We start from the raw sequence: 27934 nt of genomic DNA, 5'->3' as shown, positions 1-27934 counted from the left end.
CAAAAAAAAAAAAAAAAAAAACCGCCCTACCCGCTATTGTTCCAGTTAACTTTCAACCGACGCGCCGCAACGTAAAGCAAAGTAGTTATGTTTATTTCAACCGCCGTTTCAATTCAAATCCTTCGCAATTATATATATATATATATATATATATATATATGTTCCCTTCGCCTACTCTCTGCACTCATCTTCTGAATCATAACATCTCAATTTTCCCAGGCTTGTCACCATGGCTGTTATCTCCTACTTTCTGCTATTCTTCTTGGTTTCATCCTCTTCTGTCTTCTCCGATGGCGATCCCGGTCACAAACCCGGGAATCTGGCGATCCGCGTTGAGGAATCAAGCGAGTCCCCAACTTATCTAGCAATTCGATTCTTGAACCTGGGCGCCCAAACAGAAATCGTTGCCGTCGATGTGACACAGGTCGGGTCGCCGAACTGGAACTTTATGAACCGGAAAAACGAGGCAATTTGGGAAACGAACAGTGTTCCAAGCGGGCCGCTGCAGTTCCGTGTGGTGGTTACGGCGGGGCTGGAGGGGAAGTGGTACTTGGCTAGTAAGGTAATGCCGGAGGATTGGAGAAATGGAGAGATTTACGATACTGGCCTTCATATCACAGACACTTCAATCATGGACACTGCTGGAGAACTGTGAACGTACCAAGGAATTGAAGGTGGCGATAACAAGCATGCATGCATGCGTATAACCATGTTTTATTTTAATTTGCATTTCATGTAGAAATTGTATTATAGTATATTGGTATAGTAAAGATGCAGATATATAGTAGTAGTGATTATTATGTATGTTGGAATTGTATTTGATTTCTTTCCCATTTCCTCAAATATATAACTAATTAATAACCTGTGTTGCACAATCAATTGATTACAATCTTCATTATATTGTTTAAGTAAAACATTTTTACTACATATTTCACTCAACATGTAAAATTTGTCATATAAATTGGTTAACACCATACCACCACAAATTTATTATGTCTAAATACAATACACTGTATAAATTAATATTCATACTTGTATGTTGAATTTGTATTTGATTTCTTTCCTATTTTTTGAAGTACATAACTAATTAATTAATAATGTTTAGGTACTATTAATTGTACTCATCTGATGATCATTTTTTCCTATTTCAATTCCATCTAATAAAATAATTTTTTTAAAAAACAAAAAAAAAATAACAAAAAGAAAAGAAAAGAAAAAAAAAAAACATAATCCCCTTAGTTTTGATGTGGGAAAAGTGGCATGGGCCAGTTCAGCATAAAGTCCCATCCGTTGATGGGCGAGCAAGCCAAACTGGCTCCTGCATCTGCGGAGCCGGATACGGCTAGGCCTCACAGTTATAAAAATTTTCAAACACTTTCACATGCGACGACGTTGGCGGCTTTTTCACTTCAGGTCCCTTCTCCTAAACCTTCTTTCTTTACCTATTTTAAGTTTATTTTATAATTAGGTATTTATTTTTCTTAAAGTTCTTTTTGAGTTATTTTATGTTTTCAAGTTTTTTGAGTGTTCATTTCAGTTTCTTAAATGCTTTTCAGAGTTAAATTTTTTTTTTTTAATGTTTATATTCTTAATCTTGTTTCTCTTGCATTTTTTGAGTTCTTTTCTCTTTGTTATTTTTAAAATGATTTTCATCGTTTTCAAGTATTCTTTTAATATTAAATGATTTTTAGTGTTTTCAAGTATTTTGTTTAGTTTTTAAAATGATTTTCACAGTTATTTTTTTCAATATTTACATTAGTATTTGGTATTTCCTTGCATTTTTGGCTTATTACCGTTTTTTATTTTTAAAATGATTTTCAGCTTTTTGAAGTATTCATTTTAATTTTTTTTAAAAAATGCAAGTACTCTTTGTTAGTTTTTTGAAATGATTTTTAGTATATTAAAGTGTTAGTTTTAGTTTATGAGATGTTATTTTCCCTATGGTATTTTTAAAATGGTTTAAAGTGTTTTTAATTATTCTTTTAAGTTTTTAAATGATTTTTTAGTGTTTTCAAATAATAATATTTTTTAGCATTTTCAAGTATTATTTCTTATTTTTAAAATAGTTTTTAACGTTTTCAAGTATATTTTTTTTAGTTTTTAAAATAATTTCCAGTGATTTCAAGTATTCTTTTCACTTTTTAAAGTTTTTTCTTTGATGAATGCTTTCTCTTTTTTTATTCATTGTTCTTTAAAGTTCTTTTTACTTAAATTAGTTTTGTTGTGTAATTTCATAATTTATTTTACAATTTTGTACTTGTGTTTCTCAGATTTCTTTTTGAGTTATTTTTAGCGTTTTTTCAGTTGTGCTTCATTGTATATGATGGTGGAAATTTATGAATGATGTGGAGTAGCTCTAGTCTTTAGTAATTACTGCGAATATGGTATTGAAAGAAGAATATTGATGCATGACCGTTAGAGTAGAGCTAGACGAATTGATGACAGAGAGAGCTTCGGATCAACCCAATATGTAAATTGAAAGCCACATATTTAGAGAAGGAAATTCGTTATGCATAATGCATGGCAAATTATATAGGTGCACGGTAAGTCTGGTTTGAAAAATCATTGAAATACTATAGTTCAAAAGATAACATTTTTACTATAAGTGTCCATACCATAGGGTGAGAGTAATTTAGGAGTGGGACTGTGGGAGTGATTAAGTTGGAAGCAATAATAGGGGTCAGAATAGAGATCACACTAACTAAAAAAAGTTCCACTATATTGAGCGATGCAATAATTATAATCTCAATGTCCGAATTGATTATGTACCCACCTAAGGAGTTATGTTGTTTTCATCTAGCTTCTAGAGTGCTAAATGTCATATTGTTTTACCTAATCCTAGAGAGCCAGGCTTCTTCATAGAAAGAAATTTGATTGAAGCATCTTCTACAAACAAGGAAATATGCTTATGCCATTATTGGTTTATCTTCTGGTAGTTTTGAAACACTATGACATGCAACATGAATACATCTTACTTGAGATTTCACACGAGTTTCTGTCATAAAATTATCCATTAGTTTTAGAGGTTCACCACCATTCCACAATAGCCATGCTTACAACATGACCAAACTAAGTACTAATCTATTTTAACTAGTTTTTTTTTTTTTTTTTTTTTTTTTTGAAATCAAGAGAGGAATACTACCATTAAGAATTAAGAAAAGCAGTAATACAATCGGGAGGGTTTAAAGCCCAAGAACCCCGGACAGACACAGAACCAGTTGCCCTTGCAAGAACATGAGCCACATGATTCGTTGACTGCTTGACATGGCGAACAGATAAGTTGCCAATGTCCCTAGGACATTGCTTGATAATAGAACCAACATACGAAAAGTCTAGAGTGCGAGAATGAAAAGCTAAGCAAAAGTTTAAACAATCAGTCTCAAGAATAACTAGTTAGTAACATATGATGTTGAAAATCATAATTTCTTACATGGCCTAGGAGATTATGGGTGATGGCCTAAATGATGAAATATTGAAATGTCATGTTCTTTCTTTCACTAATGCTAGTAAAATCACTCCAAGACTGAAAACATTAGATTTTTTCAAAAAGTTGCTATTAATAGCGCACTCGGGTGACATGTAGCCACTGCATCCAAACATTAGCTCCAAGCCTCCAACTTAAGTTTCTAATTTATTAGTGCAAAATGCATTAATGTTTTGAGGCCTAACCCAAGCATGTGTGTAATAATTTTTTATTTCTAACAATGACTAATGAGCAAAGTTTTGTGCAAGTTCAGTACCTTGTAAATCGATCCAAATTCACTCTCTCCAATAAAATTAGCAAAAGAGAAATTGTTTGTTGTAGAAATAACACTTTCCAAAGAAAATAAGGTCTTTATCAATTTTAGTTCATGTAAAACAAGATTTGAAAAAAAATAATAGAAATTATAATTTTAAAAGATGATTTTCTCTTAATACCATAGTAAAGTCATTTCACGAATTAGGAGTCCAAATAGGACTTTTGCTTCAGGCTAGTAGCAAAATATTTACATACTGTAAGGGAGTAACAAATTTTACCTCTTATCCTTTTATATTCTATGTGCTAACCTTAGAATAAGTATCCCTGAAATTGTTGGTATGGTTATGCTTGTTTTGATAGATATCTGTCAAATTTATTTCATGCTCAGTGAGGGAACTTCAAATGTAGTGCCTTCTGTGCAACCAAATATCAATGCAACATCGTTTAACATGCTCTGTGTTAGTGCTATATTACCAAGAATTTTATACCACAGTTTGGGGAGTGCCAACTTAAACTAATCTTTTTTTTTTTTTTACTACCAAAGTTTATAATTGTTGTCGAAAATTATACAAACAATTAATTAAAATCTTAATAATTAGTTATGTAGGTATCTCAAAAAAAATAATTAGTTATGTAGGGGTTTTTTTTTTTTAAATGTGATTTAAGTCAAACATTTTTACTAAATATTTTACCCAACATGTGTGTCATATCACCACAAATTAATTATGTCTAAAAATAGCATCACATATCATTTCTCATTTAGGTTTTACTTTTCTTAAATTTAAAATACAATACTCCGTATAAATATTCAAATTTGATCAATTATTATGTATTCCATATTTGAATACGGCTCGTTAAGTAATGACAATTTTAAGATTTAATAATTTTTTTTGTTGTGAGTAGAAAATTTACAAACACAATCTTAACTAATATGATGTAAGTAAATATTGAATATATGAGCATAAACAAAAATCGAATATATGACCATTTAAGTATAATAAAAATAAGAAGAGTTAATTTTATTTTTGGTCCTAGATTTATATGTGTCATTCCATTTTTAGTCTTTTTTTTTTATCAAAACATCCACTTTTAGTTCTAGAATTATTGTGGTATGACCAGTTTTGGTCCTTTGTCAACAAAATTGTTGAAATTTCGTTAAATTCAAAGTATGTTGACCCACTATATTTGTTATGTTTATTATTATGTTTATTTTTTGAAACAATTCATAATTGAAGATCAAAATGTCGTTGTATTTAACGAAATTTAAACTATTTTGTTGATAGAGGATCAAAAATGGTCATGCCATAATAATATTAGGATCAAAAGTGAATGTTTTGATAAAAAGGGATTAAAAGTGAATTGTCACCTATAATTCTAGGACCAAAATTAGAATTAACTCAAAATAAAAATTATATTCTACTCACTCAGTGACTCAACATTCCGAAAATAAATTAACACTGTATTTTTCATCTATTAACACTGTATTTTTCATCTCTGTTTTTTTAGCCTCCTTACGCAAAAAGAATTGAAAAAGAACTCTCTGTTTTTTCCCCTTACGCAAAAAGAATTGAAAAAGAAGCAAACGTTGAATAAAAAAAATTTCGTACACCTTCCGTCTTTTCTATTAGCAATTAAAACGGTGGCCCGTGACCCTGTGGCTGGGGCCAAAAAAAATTAAAATTTTAAAAAAAAACATATACGGAGTAATAGAATTCATTTTTTTTCCTTATTTCTATTCAGAGATCTTCCTACTAACTACTAATAAAGCACTACTTTAAGCGACGCGATGCAACGCAAAAGGCGTAAATTAATGACCGGCCGGATCAGTGGTACGTTGTCTATATATATATATATATATATATATATATATATATTCCCTCCCGGCCACTACAATCTTCTTCACGTTCATACATCTCTCTCTCATTATCGATCAGTATACTTCAGTTAATCATGGCTGCTGCTATCATCTCCTGTTAGAATATTCTATTCTGTGGTCCATGTATTAAGTGATCTGAACAATTAAAATTCCATTTTGATAGGTAAAGGAATAAAACTTGTAACAGATCGGGGGTTATAATTCCTCTCTCTTTGGCTTTCAAATGAGACTATGTAAGCCTATTTAATTGTATGGGTTTATGGCCCACTATTGCCATAATTTCAATATTAAATATTGAAATGTTAGTTTATGTTGAGCAGGCAATATATAAGGGCCAAGAATATTTTCCTATCCTATCACTTGGGAAAACTTAACGTAAAAGACCAGAGAGAAAAAGGGTTCTGCAAAATACTAAGAGAAAGAAGTGGTGAAGAGGAAAGGGCTCAGAGCTTCATCAAACTCCATGGAATCATCAGGTTAGTAGTTTACGCTTTCTATGAGAGTATTGGTTAAATCATTCAATGCCTTTTATAATAGTCTTACATTTGGTATCACGAGCAAGGTTAGGTATAATGATTTACCATTTTTTATACGAAATTTGTGAATATATATGCGTTAAATTTTGTATTGTTATCATATATGTATATTATGGATTTATGGTCATATACATATATTAAAGTTATAATATTTTTTTTTTTGACGGATTAAGGATTAGAAGAGAATTGTTTTGTCCCGTCATCGGCTAGACGGCCGGTGACACCGGCCGTCGGTAACCGTTCATCTTCTCCAGCCTTGCAGCTGGAGAAGGAAAGCAGCTTTTGGCTGCTGCTTCTCCAGCGCAAGGCTGGAGAATGCTCTTTGGCAAAGATGGGCTCTAGCCCATTCGGCTAGAGCCCTAGCCTATAAAAAAAATTATATTTTATAATAATAATAATAATAATAATATTATTATTATTATTATTATTATGAATGTTGGTTTGAGAAGAAAAGATTTGTTAGATTGTTATGGTTCTCAAATCATTATTATTATTTTATTATTTTATTATCTTATTTTATCTATTGTTGTAAAGAGCCCTGTTAGTAACCAAAGTAGCCTGTCTAAGTAACAATTAGATTAAAATAAATTAAATATTTGCTTACTTAAATAGTGTTTTAGTCTATTACGGATCTTGAGAGTCACCAAAGTGACCTTGTTATATAATGTTTTGGATTGAATGAATATTTCTTATGGCAATAAAATTCTATTTTATTTATTAAGGATGCATATTTCTTTTAGCTTGTTAGTCACCAAAGTGACCTAGCTAGATGGTGATAGATACTAATAAAATAGAATTTATTTGCCCAAATCATTGAGATGCCTTTGATGACAATTACAATTATGATAAATTACATTGCTATGAGATTGCCCAAAGGTAAATCATTGCAAATAATTTATAATACTTAAAGAATATAATTTTAGTGCTTTGTCAAATAGCTTTGTTTATCCAAAAATGACTTGCTTATTTGACTAGTGCTTGGTTATTATTATTATTGTTTTATTTTATGTATTGTTGGCATCTATTCAAGTTTCTATCATACATAAATGTAAGTCTGAATTGTTTAAATACCTAGCATAAAAGCATTAAGGTTTAAATGTGAAACTTCAGCTTTTGCTCAATTCTCGGCTTCAATGAATGCTATTGTGAGGTTCAATGGCCTCAATTATCAAGACTGGTATGAACAAGTCCAATTTTACTTGGGCTTAACTGGACTAGATCTTTCCTTAAACACAAAGGAACCTGCGGCCTCACGGACAAAAGCTCGCAAGAAGAGAACGAATACCATGAAAAATGGATGAGGTCCAATAAAATGTGTTTAAACCTCATGAAGATTACCATGGCAGAAAATATGAAGCCGATGATGCCAAATGTTGATATTGCATCTGAATTTCTGGCAAAAGTGAAAGAGTTATCAATGTCTGAGATTGCAGATAAGTCAATTGCAGGGAACCTGATGACAGAATTAACTTCTATGAAGTTTGATTGGTCTGTGCCAATCCATGATCACTGCGACCAAATGGTCAATATTGCAGCAAAATTAAAGGGGATGGGGATGGAGTTGCCTGAATCATGGCTAGTTCATCTAGTCATTAACTCACTTCCACCAGCAGAGTTTGGACAGTTCCATGTGGACTACAATACTCTTAAAGAAAAATGGAGTTTTAAAGAAACTAAACATTTGCTGGTTCAAGAGGAAACGAGATTAAAATGGGGCATTTGAAGAAAGATTGTCCGAAGAGAAAGGCTTGGTTTGAACAGAAGGGGATTCAGTTCGATCCAACCCACAAGAAGAACTGATAAATTCTTGTTTATGGGAAATAGGATGAAGACACGAATTGAGGGAATATGGACGTATAGATTGATCCTAGATACTGGATATCATTTGGATCTAAAAAATTGTCTCTATGTCCCTGAATGTGCTAGAAATCTTGTTTCAGTTAGAGTAGGTTGGATATGTTGTGATTTTACATCAAATTCGAGAATCGTACTTTTCATTTATGTAAGGACAATAAATGTTATGGTTTTGGTACTTTGATTGATTCTCTTTATCGTTTTAATCTTGATGTAAATTTTGCTGAATCTTTATTTCAAGTTGAGAGTAGTATAGGAGTCAAACGTAGTGCATTAAAGTAAAACTCTGCTTACTTGTGGCATAAACGCCTGGGACACATATCCAAGGAAAGGTTAGTAAGGTTGGAGAAATCTGAAATCCTACCTGCCTTGGATTTTAGTGATTGGGATGTGTGTGTGGATTGTATTAAGGGAAAACAAACAGATCACATAACCAAGAAACCTGCCACAAGGAGTAGTGAGCTGCTTGAAATAATTAACACCGATATCTGTGGACCTTTCGATGTTCCTTCTTGGGGCGGCGAAAGGTACTTCATTATCTTTATAGATGACTATTCACGATATGGTTACATATATCTACTATATGATAAATCTTAGTCTGTGAACACTTTAGAGGTATTCATTAATGAGGTTGATAGGCAGTTAGATAGAAAAGTCAAAATTGTGAGGTCAGACCGAGGGGGTGAGTATTATGGTATGTCTGACGAAAGAGGACAATTTCCAGGGCCTTTTGCTAAATTCCTCGAAAGTAGGGGCATTTGTGCACAGTATACAATGCCCGGAACACCGCAACAAAACGGTGTGGCTGAAAGGCGAAATCGTACGCTTATGGATATGGTTATAAGCATGGTAAGTAATTGTACCTTACCTTCTTCACTGTGGATGTATGTGTTAAGGACCGCTACATATTTATTAAATTGGGTTCCAAGTAAAGCAGTTCATAAGACACCTTATGAACTATGGACAGGGAAGAAACCGAGTTTAAGGCATCTTCATGTATGGGGTTGCCAAGCGGAAGTAAGGTTGTATAATCCACGTGAGAATAAACTTGACCCAAGGACAGTCAGTGGTTTTTTCATTGGCTATCCAGAAAGATCTAAAGGGTACAGGTTTTATTGTCCTAACCATAGTATGAGAATTGTAGAGACTGGAAATGCTCGATTCATTGAAAATGGTCAAAATAGTGGGAGCATAGAACCACACAAGGTAGACATTCGAGAAATTCATGCTGAAACCTCTTCACATGAAAATTCTTTTCAAGATGTAGTTCCGGTTATTACATTGCCATCTTCTGGTGCACCGGAACGACATGAGAATGTCCTAAACCCACATGAGGACATTGTGACCAATGAAAATGAATCAATCACAATTTAGCAAGAAATCAATGAACCACGAGAAGAAATGACATTAAGACGGTCTACAAGGGAAAGGAGACCTGCCATTTCTAATGACTACGTGATATATTTTGCTGAACAAGATAATGATTTGAGTCTTGATAAGGATCCGGTTTCCTTCAAACAAGCCATTGAAAGTAACAGTTCTGAAAGATGGTTAGATGCCATGAAAGATGAGTTAAAATCTATGGAAGTCAACAAAGTTTGGAACCTTGTAGAATTACCTGAAAATTCAAGAAGAGTCGGGTGCAAATTAGGTCTTTAAGACCAAACGCGACTCTAAAGTTAATGTCGAAAGGTATAAAGCTAGACTTGTTGCCAAAGGTTATACTCAGAAAAGTGGCATCGACTACAACGAGACATTTTCCCCAGTTTCTAAGAAGGACTCGTTAAGGATTGTTTTGGCATTGGTAGCTCATTACGATTTGGAGCTTCACCAAATGGATGTTAAGACCGCCTTTCTAAATGGTGATTTAGAGGAAGAAGTATATATGGACCAACCAGAAGGGTTTTTGACCACAGGAAAGGAACAGTAGGTGTGTAAATTAGAAAAGTCAATATATGGACTTAAGCAAGCTTCCCGACAGTGGTACATTAAATTTGACAGTATTGTTACATCTTATGGTTTTGTGGAAAATACTGTTGATCGGTGTATATACATGAAAGTTAGTGGGAGTAAGTTTGCTATTTTAGTTTTATATGTTGATGACATTCTACTTGCTGCAAATGATAAGGCCATGTTGCGTGATGTTAAAGTATTTCTTTCTAAAACCTTTGAAATGAAGGATATGGGTGAGGCATCCTATGTGATTGGAACAGAAATATTCCGAGATAGATCACAAGGATTATTAGGATTGTCTCAGAAAGGATACATTAACAAGGTCTTGGAAAGATTTAAGATGGATAAATGCTCTTCGGGAGTGGTTCCGATGCAGAAAGGGGACAAATTTAGTTTAGCTCAATGTCCCAGAAATGAAATTGAGAACAAACAAATGGAAAGCATACCTTATGCAACAGTGGTTGGGTGTTTGGGATATTTACAGACTTGTACTCGGCCAGACATCAGCTTTGCTGTTGGAATGTTGGGTCGATATCAGAGTAATCCTGGCATAGAGCACTGGAAGGCTGCAAAGAAAGTTGAAGATATTTACAAGGCACAAAAGATTACATGCTTACGTATAGGAAGTCAGATCCACTTGAAGTGATTGGCTATTCTGATTCAGACTATGCTGGATATGTAGATACGAGAAAATCTACATTTGGTTATTTGTTTCTATTAGCTGGAGGAGCAGTTTCTTGGAAAAGTGCGAAGCAGTCAATCATCGCTATTTCCACTATGGAGGCAGAATTTGTGGCATGCTTTGAAGCCACAAATCATGGATTGTGGCTACAGAATTTGATCTCGCGCTTAGAGTAGTCGACAATATTTCTAGGCCTTTGAGACTTTATTGTGACAACTCCGCAGCAGTGTTCTTCTCTAAGAATGACAAATACTCTAAAGGTGCTAAGTATATGGAATTAAAATATTTGTCAGTTAAAGAAGAAGTACAGAAACAGAGAGTGTCAATTCGGCATATCAAAATTGAACTTATGGTTGCTGATCCTTTGACCAAAGGTTTAGCACCTAAGGTATTCTCCTGTCATGTGGAGAGTATGAGAATTTTAGATAGAGCCTTGTTATCATTGTAATTTTGTTTTCAGTTTTATGCTATATTGACTTGGTTGAATTCAATTAATGTTATATCTCTGTTTGCACATATGGTTGTCAGTATTGAAATTAAAGTTGACCTATGATGCATGGAAGGGAACATGTTGTTCAAATAACGTGCGACCGCCATGATCTAGCTGACTTTGATTTAAGTAAAAGTTCTTTGATGTTTTGGGATATTTCGCGAATTAAAGTTATCCTAGTCCATCAATAATACACATGGTCCAAGTGGGAGAATGTTAGAATATTTTATTCTAATATTATTGTGGTCCATGTATTAAGTAATCTGAACAATTAAAATTCCATTTGATAGGTAATGGAATAAAACTTGTAACAGATCAGGGGTTATAATTCCTCTCTCTTTGGCTTTCAAATGAGGCTATTTAAGCCTATTTAATTGTATGGGTTTATGGTCCATTATTGCCATACTAAGAGAAAGAATATTTTCCTATCCTATACTAAGAGAAAGAAGTGGTGAAGAGGAAAGGGCTTAGAGCTTCATCAAACTCCATGTATGGGTTTATGGTGCATTTTTAAACTTTGTTTTTTACCTGTCACTGACAAAGTTTTGATCACATGCTTCCTTGGTTCTTTTTCTTTTTAATTACTTCGATTTGGTGCCTTACCGTACTTAAGGATAGGTATAAGCCTTGAGATGCATAAACCTCATAAACTGTGCCTTAATTAAAATTTTTAGCACTTCTATAAATAGCATATTATGCTGTGTCTCTTCCAAGAATATGCGCTGTTGCACAACTTCTGATCATTGCATAGTTGTATACTTGCATATTTTCATCCACTGAAGATAAAGGGTTACTATTTAAACTATATTACTAACAATTGAAAATGCACCAGATAGAAGAAAAACAAGAAGCAACTATGAATTCACATAAACAGATACGGAGTAACATATTTTATATTTATAGGGAAATTTAATGAACCATACTGAATTGCCTCTATATTGATAATTATTTATTCTATTATTAGATCATAGGTATTTTGACCAAATATATATGGGTTTAGTACATATTTGATCATGATTATAATTCATGAGTGTCCATTATATTTATCTTCACTGTGAGAACTGAGAAAAGGTATGCATTTCTCATTGGTAATGCTTCTTTTCCTTTTTTTCTGAAGATCAGAGCACTCCTTTCCTTGGTGACTATGATGCTATTCATGTGCGTCGAGGTGATCGATAAGATCAGTACTAGGAAGGATAGGTTTGGGGTTGAACGAAGCTTAAATCTTCATTTAATTTGGATAGAGATACACAACCAGATGAGAGTTAGTTCATTCTTTAATTTGCAGAATTGCTAAATGGGTCCCTCCTGGCTGGGCGGACTAATGAGAGAACACCGGGCTTCTTTTCACCCCGGCCTGGCCGTGAGGCAAGTGATTCTACCAAACCTCAGCTTTTCATTCATTTGTAGTTTGGCTAAGCTTTGTGCTGTTAGTAGAAGGAAGCTCCAAAGTCGGCATCCATAGCGCAGCCTGACCCGACTTTTCTTTTCTACATGCGTTAAGTTACACTCTAATCTGCAGGTACAAGCTGGTGTATTCATCAAATTACAGCAGCATGCATGCATGCATTTTGGATCCACTGATCGATCGATCGACAACAATTATCAGCTGTTCATGGTGGAAAGACTGATCATGATGCCAGCAAAAACATTCAAAGAAGATGCTACAGATCTGAGTCTATCTTACAGATGATCCGAAAAAGAACACTAAATTATGGGGAAAACCCATTTATATGATATGATATGATGGATGGTAACAATGATTGCTAAGAGATAGAGATGATGAATATATGTTGAGATCTCTGTCTCCCTTCCATAGCTCAAATTTGCAAGTCAGTTTTTCATGACTTGTGTCTAAACTGTGTTGTGACATGATGAGAGAGCAAAGCTGACAAGATGAAATATAGTACGTATTTAGGTGCGTGCAGTGTAGATTCAAAATGTATTAGATGCTTGTGATTAATTTCTTATTCTCATTCATCTATTCTGGTTTAGCAATTGAATAAAAAAATGAAAATAAGTCTTACTGCAACTTTGAAGACTGAAGTAGTATACAAGTGGAACGTAACTAACATTATCCTTATCTTCAGTTAACTTTCAACAAGCAGTTATGTTTATTTCAACCGCCGTTTCAATTCAAATCCTTTGCAATTATATATATATATGCCTACATACTCTCTGCCCTCATCTTCTCAATCATATCATCTCGATTTTCCCTGATTAAGATACCATATATGGCTGTTATCTCCTACTTTCTGCTATTCTTCTTCTTGGTCGTTTCATCCTCTTCTGTCTTCTCCGATGGCGATCCCGGCCACAACACCGGGAATCTGGCTATCCGCGTTGAGGAATCAAGCGAGTCCCCAACTTATCTAGCAATCCGGTTCTTGAACCTGGGCGCCCAAACAGAAATCGTTGCCGTGGACGTGGCACAGGTTGGGTCGCCGAATTGGAACTTTATGAACCGGAAAACCGAGGCAATTTGGGAAACGAACAGTGTTCCAAGCGGGCCGCTGCAGTTCCGTGTGGTGGTTACGGCGGGGCTGGAGGGGAAGTGGTACTTGGCTAGTAAGGTAATGCCGGAGGATTGGAGAAATGGAGAGATTTATGATACTGGACTTCATATCACAGACACTTCAATCATGGACACTATTGGAGAACTGTGAACGTACCAAGGAATTGAAGGTGGCGATACCATGCATGCATGCATATGCATATAGCCATATTTTATTTTAATTTCCATTTCATGTAGAATTTGTATTATAGTATATTGGTATAGTAGTTGTGATTATTATATATGTTGAAATTGTATTTGATTTCTTTCCCATTTCCTCAAATATATAACTAATTAATAATCTGTGTTGCACAATCAATTGATTACAATCTCCCATATATTGTTTAAGTAAAATATTTTTACTACATATTTCACTCAACATGTATGATTTGTCATATAAATTGGTTAACACCGTACCACCACAAGTTAATTATGTCTAAAAATAGCATCACATATCATTTCTCATTTAGGTCTTACTTTTCTTAAATTAAAATACAATACTCCGTATATATTAATATTCAAACTTGTATATCGAAATTGTTTTTGGTTTCTTTCCCATTTTCTCAAGTACCCAACTAATTAATTAATAATCTGTAGTATTGCTTATATAGTTCTTGTACTAATTAATAATCTGATGATCATTTTTTCCTATTTCAATTATATCGGCAAGTTACTGGGTGCCTAAAACGTTTTTCATATATTTAAACTATTATTTGTACTAATCAGACCACTTTTCAATTCATTATTGATCGTTAATTATTATTATTATTATTTTATTTAATTGTTTAATTTAATAAAAGAAATAAAAGAAAAAAAAAAAAGAAAAAGAAAAACCATAAGGTGAGCCGCGGCTCCCCTTAGTTTTGCCACTTTTCCCACATCGGTGGGAAAAGTGGCATGGGAGCCTTGAGGCTTCTATAAAAGGAGCCTCAAGGCTCCAAGTTAGTCATAACATATGCCCATCCGTTGATGGGCAGTGAGCCAGCGAGCCAGCCAAATGGGCTCTTGCATTCGCGGAGTCGGTAAGGAAAGGCTCTACAGTAATTTTTTTTTTTAGATACTCTCTTGGATACCCACTCTTTCAAAGACGACGACAAGAAGACCTCCTTTACATTTCCGTTCTTTTCTTCTCTCTGCCCTGTCGCTAAAATCTCAAAGACGACGACAAGAAGACCTCCTTTACTTCCGTTCTTTTCTTCTCTCCGCCCTATGGCTAAAATCTCATCTGCCCTTTCAAAGACGACGACAAGAAGACCTCCTTTACTTTTCCGTTCTTTTCTTCTCTCCGCCCTGTCGACGACGACGACAAGAAGACCTCCATCTGCCCTTTCAAAGACGACGACAGAAGACCTCCATCTGCCCTTTCAAAGACGACGACAAGAAGACCTCCTTTACTTTTCCGTTCTTTTTCGCTAAAATCTCATCTGCCCTTTCAAAGACGACGACAAGAAGACCTCCTTTACTTTTCCGTTCTTTTCTTCTCTCCGCCCTGTCACTAAAATCTCATCTGCCCTGACAAGAAGACCTCCTTTACTTTTCCGTCTCTCCACCCTGACAAGAAGACCTCCTTTACTTTTCCGTCTCTCTCTCTACCCTGACAAGAAGACCTCCTTTACTTTTCCGTCTCTCTANGGAGCCTTGAGGCTTCTATAAAAGGAGCCTCAAGGCTCCAAGTTAGTCATAACATATGCCCATCCGTTGATGGGCAGTGAGCCAGCGAGCCAGCCAAATGGGCTCTTGCATTCGCGGAGTCGGTAAGGAAAGGCTCTACAGTAATTTTTTTTTTTAGATACTCTCTTGGATACCCACTCTTTCAAAGACGACGACAAGAAGACCTCCTTTACATTTCCGTTCTTTTCTTCTCTCTGCCCTGTCGCTAAAATCTCAAAGACGACGACAAGAAGACCTCCTTTACTTCCGTTCTTTTCTTCTCTCCGCCCTATGGCTAAAATCTCATCTGCCCTTTCAAAGACGACGACAAGAAGACCTCCTTTACTTTTCCGTTCTTTTCTTCTCTCCGCCCTGTCGACGACGACGACAAGAAGACCTCCATCTGCCCTTTCAAAGACGACGACAGAAGACCTCCATCTGCCCTTTCAAAGACGACGACAAGAAGACCTCCTTTACTTTTCCGTTCTTTTTCGCTAAAATCTCATCTGCCCTTTCAAAGACGACGACAAGAAGACCTCCTTTACTTTTCCGTTCTTTTCTTCTCTCCGCCCTGTCACTAAAATCTCATCTGCCCTGACAAGAAGACCTCCTTTACTTTTCCGTCTCTCCACCCTGACAAGAAGACCTCCTTTACTTTTCCGTCTCTCTCTCTACCCTGACAAGAAGACCTCCTTTACTTTTCCGTCTCTCTACCCTGTCGCTAAAATCTCATCTGCCATCCCAAGCCACCTTTTCTGCAAAACCAACTTTGAGGTAAATCCATTACTGCCCCCTCTCCTCTTTTTAGTTTCTTGATGAACTATTATATAGTTTTACATTCTAATTTGTTTACTTTTTTATACAAAGATCTATGATTTTCTTGTAGATCTCTACAAAAACCCCTAGGGTTTTCTTGCTTGGTCGGCCTTTTCTTGTAAATGTCTGCAAAGACCCTGTTGAAGGGGTTATCAGTCTTGTAAATTCAGGGTTCTCTTTTCTTCAGTTTATCTTTAATTGTAGGTAAATTCAATTGTATATCTTTTTGTGTATGGGTTTTGTGTTGGTAAATTCAATTGTATTTCTTTTTGTGTATGGGTTTTGTCTCTGTGGCAGTATTGATTTAAGGGTTTTTGGTTAAATTCGTAGTAATTATTTTTGGCTATTGGAGTTCCTCCGTTCTAAAATATAGTGAATTGGGTTGAAGGTGAATTTGTTATTGATTCTTTTTGGTTGGGGCTTGTGTGAAGTGTTTCATATTTTATATATTGAAGTGTTTTATTTTGATGAATTGTGCTTTAATATAAGGTGAATTGTTATGGATTCTTCTCCAGTCATGTGTGCTTTGATCATTAATTGTTCCAGTTGTTTTTAATGTAGTAAAATGAGTTATTTTGGCACATTTTGTAACTTAAGGTAAGATCATATTGATTCTTCTTGATGGGGCTTTGGGTTCTTTGATGATTATTTGTTCTATTTGTTTTTTGATATATTGAGATATTTCGACACACTGCAGTAAATAAGGTGGTGGATTGTGTATGATTTTTGGTGGTTTTTAGTTTTTGAAATGATTTTCAGCTTGTTATTGTTCTTTTTAATTTTAAAAATGATTTTCAGTTAAGTATTTTTTTAGTTATTAAAATAATTTCCAGATTAAGTATTCTTTCTTGTTTCTGAAAATTCTCTCTTTGATTATATCAATCTTTTTATTGTTTTGTTGTGTATTTTCAAAGTTTATTTTATAATAATCAGGTATTTATATTTCTCAAAAGTTCTGTTTGAGTTATTTTATTTTATGTTTTCTTCAAGTTTTCAAGCATTCATTTTAGTTTTTTAAATGCTTTTTAGAGTTAAAAAAATATTTACATTCTTAATCTTGTTTTTCTTAGATTTTTGAGTTCTTTTCCCTTTGTTATTTTTAAAATGATTAGAGTTAATTTTTATAAAAAAAAATAATTACATTCTTAATCTTGTTTTTCTTAGATTTTTGAGTTCTTTATTTTTAAAATGATTTTCAGCATTTTCATGTATTCTTTTCCCTTACATGTTTGGCTTATTTACCTTTTTAATTTTTTTAAAAATGATTTTCAGCTTTTTGAAGTATTCATTTTAGTTTTTTTTAAAAATGATTTGTGTGTTTTCAAGTATTCTTTTTTAGTTTTTTGAAATGGTTTTTAGCATATTCTGATGTTATTTTTAGTTTTTAAAATGATTAATTGTTTTGAAGTGTTATTTTTTCTATGGTATTTTAAAAAATTGTTCTTCAGTGTTTTTAATTACTCTTTTGAGTTTTTAATATGATTTTTTAGGGTTTTCAAATAATAATTGATATTTAGCTTTTTCAAGTATTATTTTTTGTTTTAAAATAATTTTTTAATGTTTTCAAGTATTTGTTTTAGTTTTTAATAAAATGATTTTCAGCATTTTCAAGTATTCTTTTTCAGTTTCTAAAGTTCTTTCTGGGATGCATTCTCTCTCTTTCTTTATTCATTATTCTTTAAAGTTCTTTTTACTTATTTTTAGTTTTGTTCTGTATTTTCATAATTTATTTAGTATTCTTTTTAGTTTTTAATTGGCCATCTAGAAATGTGCTTCATGGTATATGCTGGTGGAAATTTATGAATGATGTGGAGTAGCTCTGGTCTTGGGAATTACAGTGAATATGGTATTGAAGGAAGAATATTGATGCATGACCCTATGAAACTAGCAAACTAAGGATATCTTGAAAAACTGCAAATCTCTGTTTTATACTATAATTGGTTTACATGAACTACTGACCTTTTTGGTTTTTTTTTTTTTTTACTCAACTGCCTTCCCAAACTTGAATGTTTGTTACCCTTGGTGTTTAGTTTAAATAATTAAATAAAATAGGGCTGCTTAAGGACAATATATACCTCCACTTCAACCAAGTGGGGAGAGTAGAGCTATACGAATTGATGGCGATTCGTTTCGGATCAACCCACCATGTAGAATGAAAGCCACAGAAAATATTAAGGAAATTTGTTATGCATAATGCATGGAAAATTATACAGGTGCACTTCATAAATATATGTGTATTTACACCCTTAAACTAGATCTCTAATATTGTTTTATTTGAATGACTTAAGGAGAAATCTTAAGTTTGTTTTGGAAAATCATTTAAATACTATAGTTGAAAAAATAACATTTTACAACGAGTGTCCATTCTACAGGGTGGGAGTCTGTGAGAGTGATTAAGTTGGAAGCAATAGAGGGGTAGAATACGGAGTAACTGAAAGAAGCTTCATGTAGTTTCAAGAGTGCCAAATGTCATGTTTGCATTTTCAAAGCTTCATACTTATTTGTACCAGATGCTTCAATCAAATTTCTTTCAGAAAATGGTCCATTAGTTTTGGGGGTTCACCACCATTCCACAATAGCCATGCCTACAACATAATCAAACTAATATCTGGGTTAGTAGAATATGATGTTGAAAATCTTATATTCTTATATGGTCTAGAAGATTATGGTGATTTTCTAAATGATGAAATGTCTTGCTCTTTCTTTCACTAATGAGTTCTAGTAGCAAGATTGAAAACATCAAAATTTTCTCCCGAAAAGTTGTTATTAAAAGCGTACTTGGTCGACATGTAGTCACTACTGAATCTAAACATCAGCTTCAACTTAAGTTTCTAATTTATTAGTGCAAGATGCATTGATGTTTTGATGCCTAATTGAACTTACTATGTCCCGATTACTCGCATTCTTGTTTTTGCTAGGACATCATCTTCGCTTACAATTCTAGCAAGTCTAAAGTCAGAAATCTGGGATTCAATTCCGCATCTAGTAATATGTTGCATGCCTTCAGATCTCTATGTCTAACCAAACCAAAAAGCTTAGAATAGGTTGCCTGAAATTGTTGGTATGATTATCCCCTCACCTCATGTTCTTCTGCTTGTTTTGATAGATCTGTCATAAATTTATTTCATGCTCAGTGAGGGAACTTCAAATGTAGTGCCTTCTGTGCAATCAATACACAACTGGTTTAACATGCTCTGTGCTATAGAGCCGAACAATTGCAGCTTTCCACAAGGCTGATACTACCATTGAACCAGGATTGGCGTGTGTATTTCATCCATCCCCACAATCCAATTGAGTCCTCTTCACCAATATTTAATTCAATTATTGTTAATTTTAGTAAAATTCTAATTCATCTCAATTTTTTTATTTTTTTTTATGTTAGGGCTTAGTTTGAATACCCAATTACCCATACCTCATGTGTCATATAAATTGGTTAACATCGTACCACCATTATGTCTAAATATAGTATCACATATTATTTATCATTTAAGTTTCACTTTTCTTAAATTCAAAATACAATACTCCGTATAAATATTCAAACTTGATCAATTATTATGTATTCCATATTTGAATACAGCTCGTTAAGGAATGACAATTTTAAGATTTAATTTTTTTTTTTTGAGTAAAAAATTTACAACCAAAATCTTAACTAATTTGATGTAAGTAAAAATTGAATATATGACCATAAGTAAAAATCGAATATATGACCATTTAAGTATAATAAAAATATAAAAATTATATTTTACTCACTCAGTGACTCAGCATTTCGAAGATAAATTAACAATTTGTATCTTTGATCTCTGTTCTTTTCCCCCCTACTTACGCAAAAAGAATTGAAAAAGAACTCTCTGTTTTTCCCCCTATTTACGCAAAAAGAATTGAAAAAGAAGCAAACGTTGAATGTTTAAAAGTCAAAATTTCCTACACCTTCCGTCTTTTCCTATTAGCAATTAAAACGGTGGCCCGTGACCCTGTGGCTGGGGCCAAAAAAATTAAAAAGAAAACATATACGGAGTAATAGAATTCAATTTTTTTCCCTTATTTCTATTCAGAGATCTTCCTACTAACTACTAAAATAAAGCACTACTTTAAGCAACGCGATGCAACGTAAAAGGCGTCAATTAACGACCGCCCGGATCAGTGGTACGCTGTCTATATATATATATTCCCTCCCACTACAATCTTCTATTCTTCTCCAAGTTCATACATCTCTCTCTGAACAAACCATTATCGATCAGTTTACTTCAGTTAATCATGGCTGCTGCTGTCATCTCCTACTTGCTGCTTCTCCTCGTCCATTCAACCTTCACTACAGCTTTTTCCGATGCTTCTGATCACGACGCCAAGAATTTGGCAATCCGCGTTGAAGAATCAAGTGATTCGCCGAGTTATCTAGCAATCCAGTTCTTGAACCTAGGCGACCGAACAGAAATCGTTGCTGTGGATGTAGCACAGGTTGGGTCTCTGAACTGGAATTTCATGAGCCGGAAGAATGAGGGAGAAAGCGGGCCTGCAATTTGGGAGACGAATAGAGTTCCAAGCGGGGCGCTGCAGTTTCGGGTGGTGGTCACGGCGGGGTTCGACGGCAAGTGGTATTGGGCTAGTAAGGTGATGCCGGAGGATTGGAAAAGTGGAGAGGTTTATGATACTGAACTTTGTATTACTGACATTGACATTGCCATGGAGACCGACTATTCCTTTGAATTGTGATGTGCACCATGCAGTTTTTGGTTTTGCTTTAATAAATAGTACTATAGAATTGAAGAAGTAAGAGTGATAGATGATGTATACCTTGAAATTGTAATATACTTCAATTCCTAGTGATAATGTGACTCTTATGCCAAATTTTCCCTCCTTTTTTTGGTGGATGAAAACCAAATCATTACTTAGAAGCTTTGACAACAGTTACATCATGGACCCAGGTCCACCTTACAAATGGACACATCACAATTTACATACCAAATGTTCACAAGTGGACACATCACAGTATATAAATAGTGAACATTTAATATGTAAATTGTGTATTTTGAACCTTTTGTCGTGCAAGGTGGACCCGAATCCTCAGAATAATTTGCCAAGGTGTGATATGTGCACTAACGTACATAAACCTCGCATTGTGATCTTAAATGGCAAACGACTACGAGGTGATAAACCAATCTACGTTGTTCCTAGTTAACTGGAGGATATTATTGTGATTTGTGATTACTAAATCAATAAAAAGCCAAACTTGGTTGAAATTACCCTTTATTTTTACCAATATTCCCCATTCTCTTGGGAGCATTAGAAGGAAGATGGCAACTGCGAATAGTGTGTACTCGATTCATGTCTGCACAAAACCATGCAAACCGAGCCCATAGCGGTAGATGAAATGAGCCCACAAATAACAAATGGGAAAGAAACATAGCCTACCGTCGTGCCATCAATTTGACACTGAAATCTTAATATATCAGACATCCCTCTATCCAGCACTGCATGAAACATCATACTTGTCAAAATAGTACACAATGTGTTCATTACAGTAATATGAATACTAAGATGGTCAAAACAAATTCTTAGAGGCCTAATCCAACAGTACGACCATCTCTTCGACGAAGTCCAGCAGTGTACTGCTTCTCCAAGTCCATCTGCAGCTCCTTCTGCTTCTCTGCATCTTGGGTTCCAGGTTTGTTCTCCATCTTCATATTGCCCTTCACACCCTACAATTTGCCATAGGTACCAATGCAACCTCAGACTCTAAAAGTGTGTTAGTACATTGGAAAACATTACGATGATAGCTAAATAAGGATTTATGGAACAATCTGTGTTGATAAACAAAACAATTAAGAAAGGGATTGGAAATTACCATGAGTTTGTTGAACTTTTCTTGTCTTTCACAATCACCAAAAGTTGAAGTATCCCAGCAGTGTGCAGACTATACATTTGGATAGTGAACACATCATACAGAAGAGCAGAACATGGCGGATAAAGCAAAGCATTAGAAAGATAAAAATGAAAACGAAAGTCCATTTAGCCAATATCAAATTTGGCAAATTGAGCAGCAATGTTTGTTTGATGGAAGCTGACCATGAAGCTCCCATAAAATTTTTCACACATATGTATGCTATTCAATTATTTATGTAATGTCCATATATATAACAAGCATGCAGGATTTCCAAAGATCAATGGAAAATGAAATAGGATGAAGGGGGCTAAAATCACCTCTTCAGAATTGGTAGTGTTCTTTTTACTTCCCCACAACAGCTTCTTCTTCTGATCGGCAGTCATGTAACCAGTTCCAATAAGGTTCCTATTAACTGCAATTTTGCCCAATAATTGGTATGGGATATAAAAAAAAAAAAAAAAAAAAAAAAAAAAAAAAAAAAANGGACACATCACAGTATATAAATAGTGAACATTTAATATGTAAATTGTGTATTTTGAACCTTTTGTCGTGCAAGGTGGACCCGAATCCTCAGAATAATTTGCCAAGGTGTGATATGTGCACTAACGTACATAAACCTCGCATTGTGATCTTAAATGGCAAACGACTACGAGGTGATAAACCAATCTACGTTGTTCCTAGTTAACTGGAGGATATTATTGTGATTTGTGATTACTAAATCAATAAAAAGCCAAACTTGGTTGAAATTACCCTTTATTTTTACCAATATTCCCCATTCTCTTGGGAGCATTAGAAGGAAGATGGCAACTGCGAATAGTGTGTACTCGATTCATGTCTGCACAAAACCATGCAAACCGAGCCCATAGCGGTAGATGAAATGAGCCCACAAATAACAAATGGGAAAGAAACATAGCCTACCGTCGTGCCATCAATTTGACACTGAAATCTTAATATATCAGACATCCCTCTATCCAGCACTGCATGAAACATCATACTTGTCAAAATAGTACACAATGTGTTCATTACAGTAATATGAATACTAAGATGGTCAAAACAAATTCTTAGAGGCCTAATCCAACAGTACGACCATCTCTTCGACGAAGTCCAGCAGTGTACTGCTTCTCCAAGTCCATCTGCAGCTCCTTCTGCTTCTCTGCATCTTGGGTTCCAGGTTTGTTCTCCATCTTCATATTGCCCTTCACACCCTACAATTTGCCATAGGTACCAATGCAACCTCAGACTCTAAAAGTGTGTTAGTACATTGGAAAACATTACGATGATAGCTAAATAAGGATTTATGGAACAATCTGTGTTGATAAACAAAACAATTAAGAAAGGGATTGGAAATTACCATGAGTTTGTTGAACTTTTCTTGTCTTTCACAATCACCAAAAGTTGAAGTATCCCAGCAGTGTGCAGACTATACATTTGGATAGTGAACACATCATACAGAAGAGCAGAACATGGCGGATAAAGCAAAGCATTAGAAAGATAAAAATGAAAACGAAAGTCCATTTAGCCAATATCAAATTTGGCAAATTGAGCAGCAATGTTTGTTTGATGGAAGCTGACCATGAAGCTCCCATAAAATTTTTCACACATATGTATGCTATTCAATTATTTATGTAATGTCCATATATATAACAAGCATGCAGGATTTCCAAAGATCAATGGAAAATGAAATAGGATGAAGGGGGCTAAAATCACCTCTTCAGAATTGGTAGTGTTCTTTTTACTTCCCCACAACAGCTTCTTCTTCTGATCGGCAGTCATGTAACCAGTTCCAATAAGGTTCCTATTAACTGCAATTTTGCCCAATAATTGGTATGGGATAAAAAAAAAAAAAAAAAAAAAAAAAAAAAAAAAAAAAAACACATACAAATATTAGAAGGAAACAATGAAGCATCGAGCCCCCTGGAAGGGTGAGGTCAACTTAAACTCATCCTTTCATTAAGATATGCATGCAAACTTTAGTAGGGACAAGAAAACCTGGGCACTAGAACACTAGCCTAACAATTATACATCACCATTTGGTTGCCAATTATCAAGAAACATTGAAGCAAAGAAGATGTAACAGACTGATATTAGGAAAATAAAAGATACATAATGAAAATCTCTGTGTGAAACAATTGTATACCTAATTCAGCAGCCTTCATAGCAGCAACTTTTGCAGCATCTATATCAGAGTCTTTCACTCCCTGCTCCAAAGTGACTTCATCATGCTTGGAAGTTGAAGACTGCTTTTCATCAGCGAAGGTTGTTGCCTTCAAAACTAATTTACAAAGGATGCATGATTACCATAAGGAACAAGGAGGGGCCAAAAGAAAAAATAAATTTATTCAAGTACCATCTTTTCCAAGGTTTGTCTCCCCATCAATAGTATCAAACTTGGACCTCTTAGCGTACTGTTCCTTCAAATTGTTTCTAGCATCAAATCCCTTCTTGTCCTCTTTGATATACTTCTCAACACCCAATTCCCTAGTATCAGTTGAAATTGACTCATCATGGCATCCCCTAGACTCTTCATAAGCATATCTTTTATGGTCTCCGAAATCCATCCTATGGTCTGTCTTCTCATCTTGATTTTCTCTGTACTCCTTATACCTACCCCTTTCCTGGGCAGTATGCATCCTTCCAGACCCAATTCTATCAGATAAAGTATCTCTATTTTTGTGCTTTCGACTCTCAGGATATGAAGCTTCTCTTTCCTTGTCCCTGCTTCTATATGCTAAATTATCATACTTGTCTCGGTAGTGTCTGTCAACATGGCGTGCATAGTCTCTGGAACGATGATCATTATCTCTCCTTGAATGATCTGAATAATGTTTATCTCTAGAGTCCCGGAGAGAATGAGAAGATGATTTTGAATAATATCTATCATCATTATCTTCATTCTTGTCAGGTCTTGAATAGTCATCATGCTCAAGGTGCCGATGAGAACTTCTAGAAGATTGCTTATCAGAATGTTTACGTGACTCACCGCTCCTGGCCTGTTGTCTCCAGTCTCTACCTGAATCCCTTTCATCATCTGGCTTTCTGTGATCATCAACAGTTTTTTCAGGATTCTTCCTTCTTTGAATTGGACTGGAACTCCTACTACGGACAGGACTACCTGCACTCAACATGCATATAATTAAAAGATACCTACAAAGAAAAGAATTTAATGATAAATCAAAAAAAAATGGTCCCTTGACTATAATGGTTTTCCAAAACTGATCCTCAACTTTCAATCAAACCAAATTAAGCCCTTGAAAATCTTACCTAATTTGGTTCTCCATTACTATCTCTGTCAATAGATCATCATTTTTTAGGCCTAATAAGTAATTTTACCATGTTGAGCTCTGAGATGATGACACTGCTCACAAGCCCTTCCAGGTTTTTCTCTTAGTTCACACAATGTGGTTTGGATCTGGATTGGAGGACTTTGTAGCTGATTCTTCTCCCCCTCTCTCTTCTAGTGCACACCTCTCTTTTCTAAATTTCCTCCTTGTCATGGCAGCACAACCTTCGTCACCAGGCCCATAGATTTTCCCTAAGGTGGTAGTGGTTGTTCCACTCCAGTACATGAATGAGTCGGATGGGAATGTGAGGTTGGATAGGTTAAAGATTGGAGCTTGTTTCATGTGATTTGGAGAAAACTGAAATTACCTTAACGTAAAAGTCTAATCTCAATGATGGAAGTAAAAGGGGAAGATAGCAAAATCCCCAAATCGATGCATCATCACATCCCTCTCAGATCACTGAAACTGAGAGTCATTGAGGAGATGGATGAGAAGAAAGACGACAAAGATGACAAAGGTGACAATTAATGACAAGAAATCAAAGTTTTCAGCATACCAACTGGCTTCAGAGCAATCCCCTAAGAAAGAGAAAGAGGCAAACAACTTTTTGGTTGCATGCAGAATCCTGCTCTGAGCCCGAGTTAAAATGGAGAAAGTAGAAACTATAAATTATTGCACAACTATCAGTTATCACCAAGAATAGTGATTTTTGAACAAACAATAAACAAATCTACTTATTCAATGGGATTTTTTAATTAGAGAAATAGAAAGAAGAGAACTTAGAGAGCAAGGGCTATGGCTATGGCTGTCGCTCCTATTCTCCTATCATGAAACTTTTACAGTGAAATTACTCAGGGTGTGTTGCCTGGATATCCAGAAGAAAATTTTTAAAATAATAATACTTTTTTTTTTGAAGAAAAAATAATGATACTTTTAAAAATGGAGAAAACAGCTTTTTCTGGTTTCCTCTTGCAGTGGTAGCAAACTTGCAGCATTTGAGCTGGTGGCAGAGGCTGTGAAAAGGTGTTCTAGTGATGAATTTCCAACATGTCTCACACTCTCACCAAAGTTGTTCAATATTAAATTTAGTGTCTTGAGTTCATTCTGTGCTACCAAGTACATCGAGAGTTTTTTTGGTGAAATTACTTGTCTTCAAATTTGACAACCTTCCAAAGGATATAGCAATGAAGAACCAAAAAAACCATTATAGTCAATGACTTAATTTGATCCAATTAGAAGTGGATGATCAATTTTGGCAAATCATTACAGTAGAGGGACCATTTTTAAAATTAACTCATAAAAATATGATCAAATAGCTCCACCCTAGTGATAGCTGAAGCATTATATGTCAAAAGAAAAGTAGTCCATTCCAATTACAGCAGTAAAAATAATTCATCCCCCTATCAAATCTAAACTCTAAAATGACATCCAATATGCAAGGTGACAAATACACAACACAAATGCAATAGCACCTGGTTCATTACATTATAAAGTGGAAAATGAATTTCATTCAAGAGGTCTCATATTCACAATTCACTGGGAAAAAAAAAACATTTCTCTCAGGGCCCCAATTATATAACTATCTAACTTCTCATATGTCTTTACATTTCGTCATACTAAACAGCCTATACTTTACACATAGATACACGAAACTAATAAGTCAAACTGGAAGAGGATGAGTTCCTACCAGCAAAAACATAGCTCTAATATTCATTGAAAAAGGATACAACACCAATCCATGGGCCAGTAAGATCAACTCACCACTCACCTCATCACAGAATTTCAAGAGCATACCAAGGACAAATCAGTTCATACATTGTTAACAAAAATGTAATAGCTTCCAAAACAAGCCATGGAAGAAACAAGCCGATCATATTTCTAATAACATAAATTCAAAATCTTTGAAACAGATGTTACTGAGAACTGACCGTCGGCGGATGCTGAGCCACCAACTGGAGACCGGCGCCGATATTTTCGATTAGTTGTGTCAGTCGACAGCCTACGAAATGCACCTTTAGCATCAAATTGATCACCGGAGGATGTTTGTCCGTTTGAGTCCATGTTATAGCCAAAAACTGAATCCACAAGTATTCCACAGCTAAAATTAAACATTCAAAACCAAGTTTTACATGTTTGCAATGTATATATCATATGATCCGGAGGTTCATCAAAATGGATTAGCCGAACGAACCTTTTGAGTTGTTCGCTTTTGTTTTTCTCCCTTGGCTCTGTATCCGACTTCCCGTTTAGGGTTTCGTTTTCCGATTTGAAAAGAAGCTGAAAATGGTAAATGAGTAGTGAAATATTTAAAATATGGAAAGAAGTTGAAATATACCCTTCAACTTTATATCAAAATATAATTAGATCTCTAAATTTTTTAAAAGTATAATTAAATACTTCAATTTATTAAAATTAATCAAATAAATTCAAATTACAAGTAACCACTAGGTTACCAATAAAATTTGCAACCCGTCGATTGTCTTCAATAACCATTGGTCGCCCTCTCCGGCGAAGAAGGCGACCAATTGGTTTCTAAGTGACCATTTGCTTGCCTGAGAAGGCGACCAATTAGTCACCCTCTTTGCTGAAGATGGCGACCAGTGGTCGCCTTGTTTGTCGGAG

The 27934-nt window shown here is 34.8% G+C and overlaps 4 protein-coding genes across 8 annotated transcripts; 2 read left to right on the top strand and 2 right to left on the bottom strand.

Annotated features, from left to right (window-relative positions):
* Positions 1 to 229: 229 nt before the first annotated feature.
* LOC116029510 (expansin-like A2) lies at positions 230 to 655 on the top strand. Its single transcript, XM_031271562.1, has one exon. The coding sequence runs from the start codon at positions 230 to 232 to the stop codon at positions 653 to 655; it is 426 nt and encodes a 141-aa protein (XP_031127422.1).
* Positions 656 to 5559: 4904 nt separating this feature from the next.
* LOC116030547 (expansin-like A2) lies at positions 5560 to 20990 on the top strand. Its single transcript, XM_031272830.1, has 2 exons — positions 5560 to 5568; positions 20389 to 20990. Exon 2 carries the CDS (start codon positions 20405 to 20407, stop codon positions 20858 to 20860), a length of 456 nt encoding a protein of 151 aa, XP_031128690.1. The 5' UTR covers positions 5560 to 5568; positions 20389 to 20404; the 3' UTR covers positions 20861 to 20990.
* Positions 20991 to 21377: 387 nt separating this feature from the next.
* LOC116030694 (arginine/serine-rich coiled-coil protein 2-like) lies at positions 21378 to 22451 on the bottom strand. Of its 2 annotated transcripts, none has more exons than XM_031273008.1 (3): positions 22349 to 22451; positions 21993 to 22061; positions 21378 to 21883 (listed from the first exon to the last, which is right to left on the bottom strand). In XM_031273008.1, the coding sequence occupies exons 1-3, from the start codon at positions 22412 to 22414 to the stop codon at positions 21431 to 21433; spliced, it is 588 nt and encodes a 195-aa protein (XP_031128868.1). In that variant the 5' UTR covers positions 22415 to 22451; the 3' UTR covers positions 21378 to 21430. The 2 variants fall into 2 exon arrangements, with proteins under 2 accessions (XP_031128868.1, XP_031128869.1); XM_031273009.1 differs by having other exon boundaries at positions 21450 to 21846.
* Positions 22452 to 22767: 316 nt separating this feature from the next.
* LOC116030939 (arginine/serine-rich coiled-coil protein 2-like) lies at positions 22768 to 27607 on the bottom strand. 4 transcript variants are annotated; one of them, XM_031273310.1, is made up of 7 exons: positions 27504 to 27607; positions 27241 to 27387; positions 24379 to 25143; positions 24169 to 24303; positions 23739 to 23833; positions 23383 to 23451; positions 22768 to 23273 (listed from the first exon to the last, which is right to left on the bottom strand). In XM_031273310.1, exons 2-7 carry the CDS (start codon positions 27371 to 27373, stop codon positions 22821 to 22823), a joined length of 1650 nt encoding a protein of 549 aa, XP_031129170.1. In that variant the 5' UTR covers positions 27374 to 27387; positions 27504 to 27607; the 3' UTR covers positions 22768 to 22820. The 4 variants fall into 4 exon arrangements, with proteins under 4 accessions (XP_031129170.1, XP_031129171.1, XP_031129169.1 ...); XM_031273311.1 differs by having other exon boundaries at positions 27241 to 27410; positions 27504 to 27588; XM_031273309.1 differs by lacking the exon at positions 27504 to 27607 and having other exon boundaries at positions 27241 to 27490.
* Between the last annotated feature and the right edge of the window lie 327 nt (positions 27608 to 27934).

This window comes from Ipomoea triloba, chromosome 9 (genome assembly GCF_003576645.1).
Source record: "Ipomoea triloba cultivar NCNSP0323 chromosome 9, ASM357664v1".
Taxonomy (NCBI): Eukaryota; Viridiplantae; Streptophyta; class Magnoliopsida; order Solanales; family Convolvulaceae; genus Ipomoea; species Ipomoea triloba.
This window is presented reverse-complemented; position numbering and strand designations above follow the sequence as displayed.

Excerpts from the sequence above, each read along its gene's own strand:
- LOC116029510 (XM_031271562.1), top strand. The coding sequence starts at position 230 with ATGGCTGTTATCTCCTACTTTCTGCTATTCTTCTTGGTTTCATCCTCT.
- LOC116030694 (XM_031273008.1), bottom strand. The coding sequence starts at position 22,414 with ATGACTGCCGATCAGAAGAAGAAGCTGTTGTGGGGAAGTAAAAAGAAC. Across the intron at positions 22,062-22,348 it reads ACACTACCAATTCTGAAGAG|TCTGCACACTGCTGGGATAC; the intron begins GTGATTTTAGCC and ends CCAAATGTATAG. Across the intron at positions 21,884-21,992 it reads AAAAGTTCAACAAACTCATG|AGTCTGAGGTTGCATTGGTA; the intron begins GTAATTTCCAAT and ends ACACACTTTTAG.
- LOC116030547 (XM_031272830.1), top strand. The coding sequence starts at position 20,405 with ATGGCTGCTGCTGTCATCTCCTACTTGCTGCTTCTCCTCGTCCATTCA.
- LOC116030939 (XM_031273309.1), bottom strand. The coding sequence starts at position 27,424 with ATGTTTAATTTTAGCTGTGGAATACTTGTGGATTCAGTTTTTGGCTAT. Across the intron at positions 23,452-23,738 it reads ACACTACCAATTCTGAAGAG|TCTGCACACTGCTGGGATAC; the intron begins GTGATTTTAGCC and ends CCAAATGTATAG. Across the intron at positions 23,274-23,382 it reads AAAAGTTCAACAAACTCATG|AGTCTGAGGTTGCATTGGTA; the intron begins GTAATTTCCAAT and ends ACACACTTTTAG.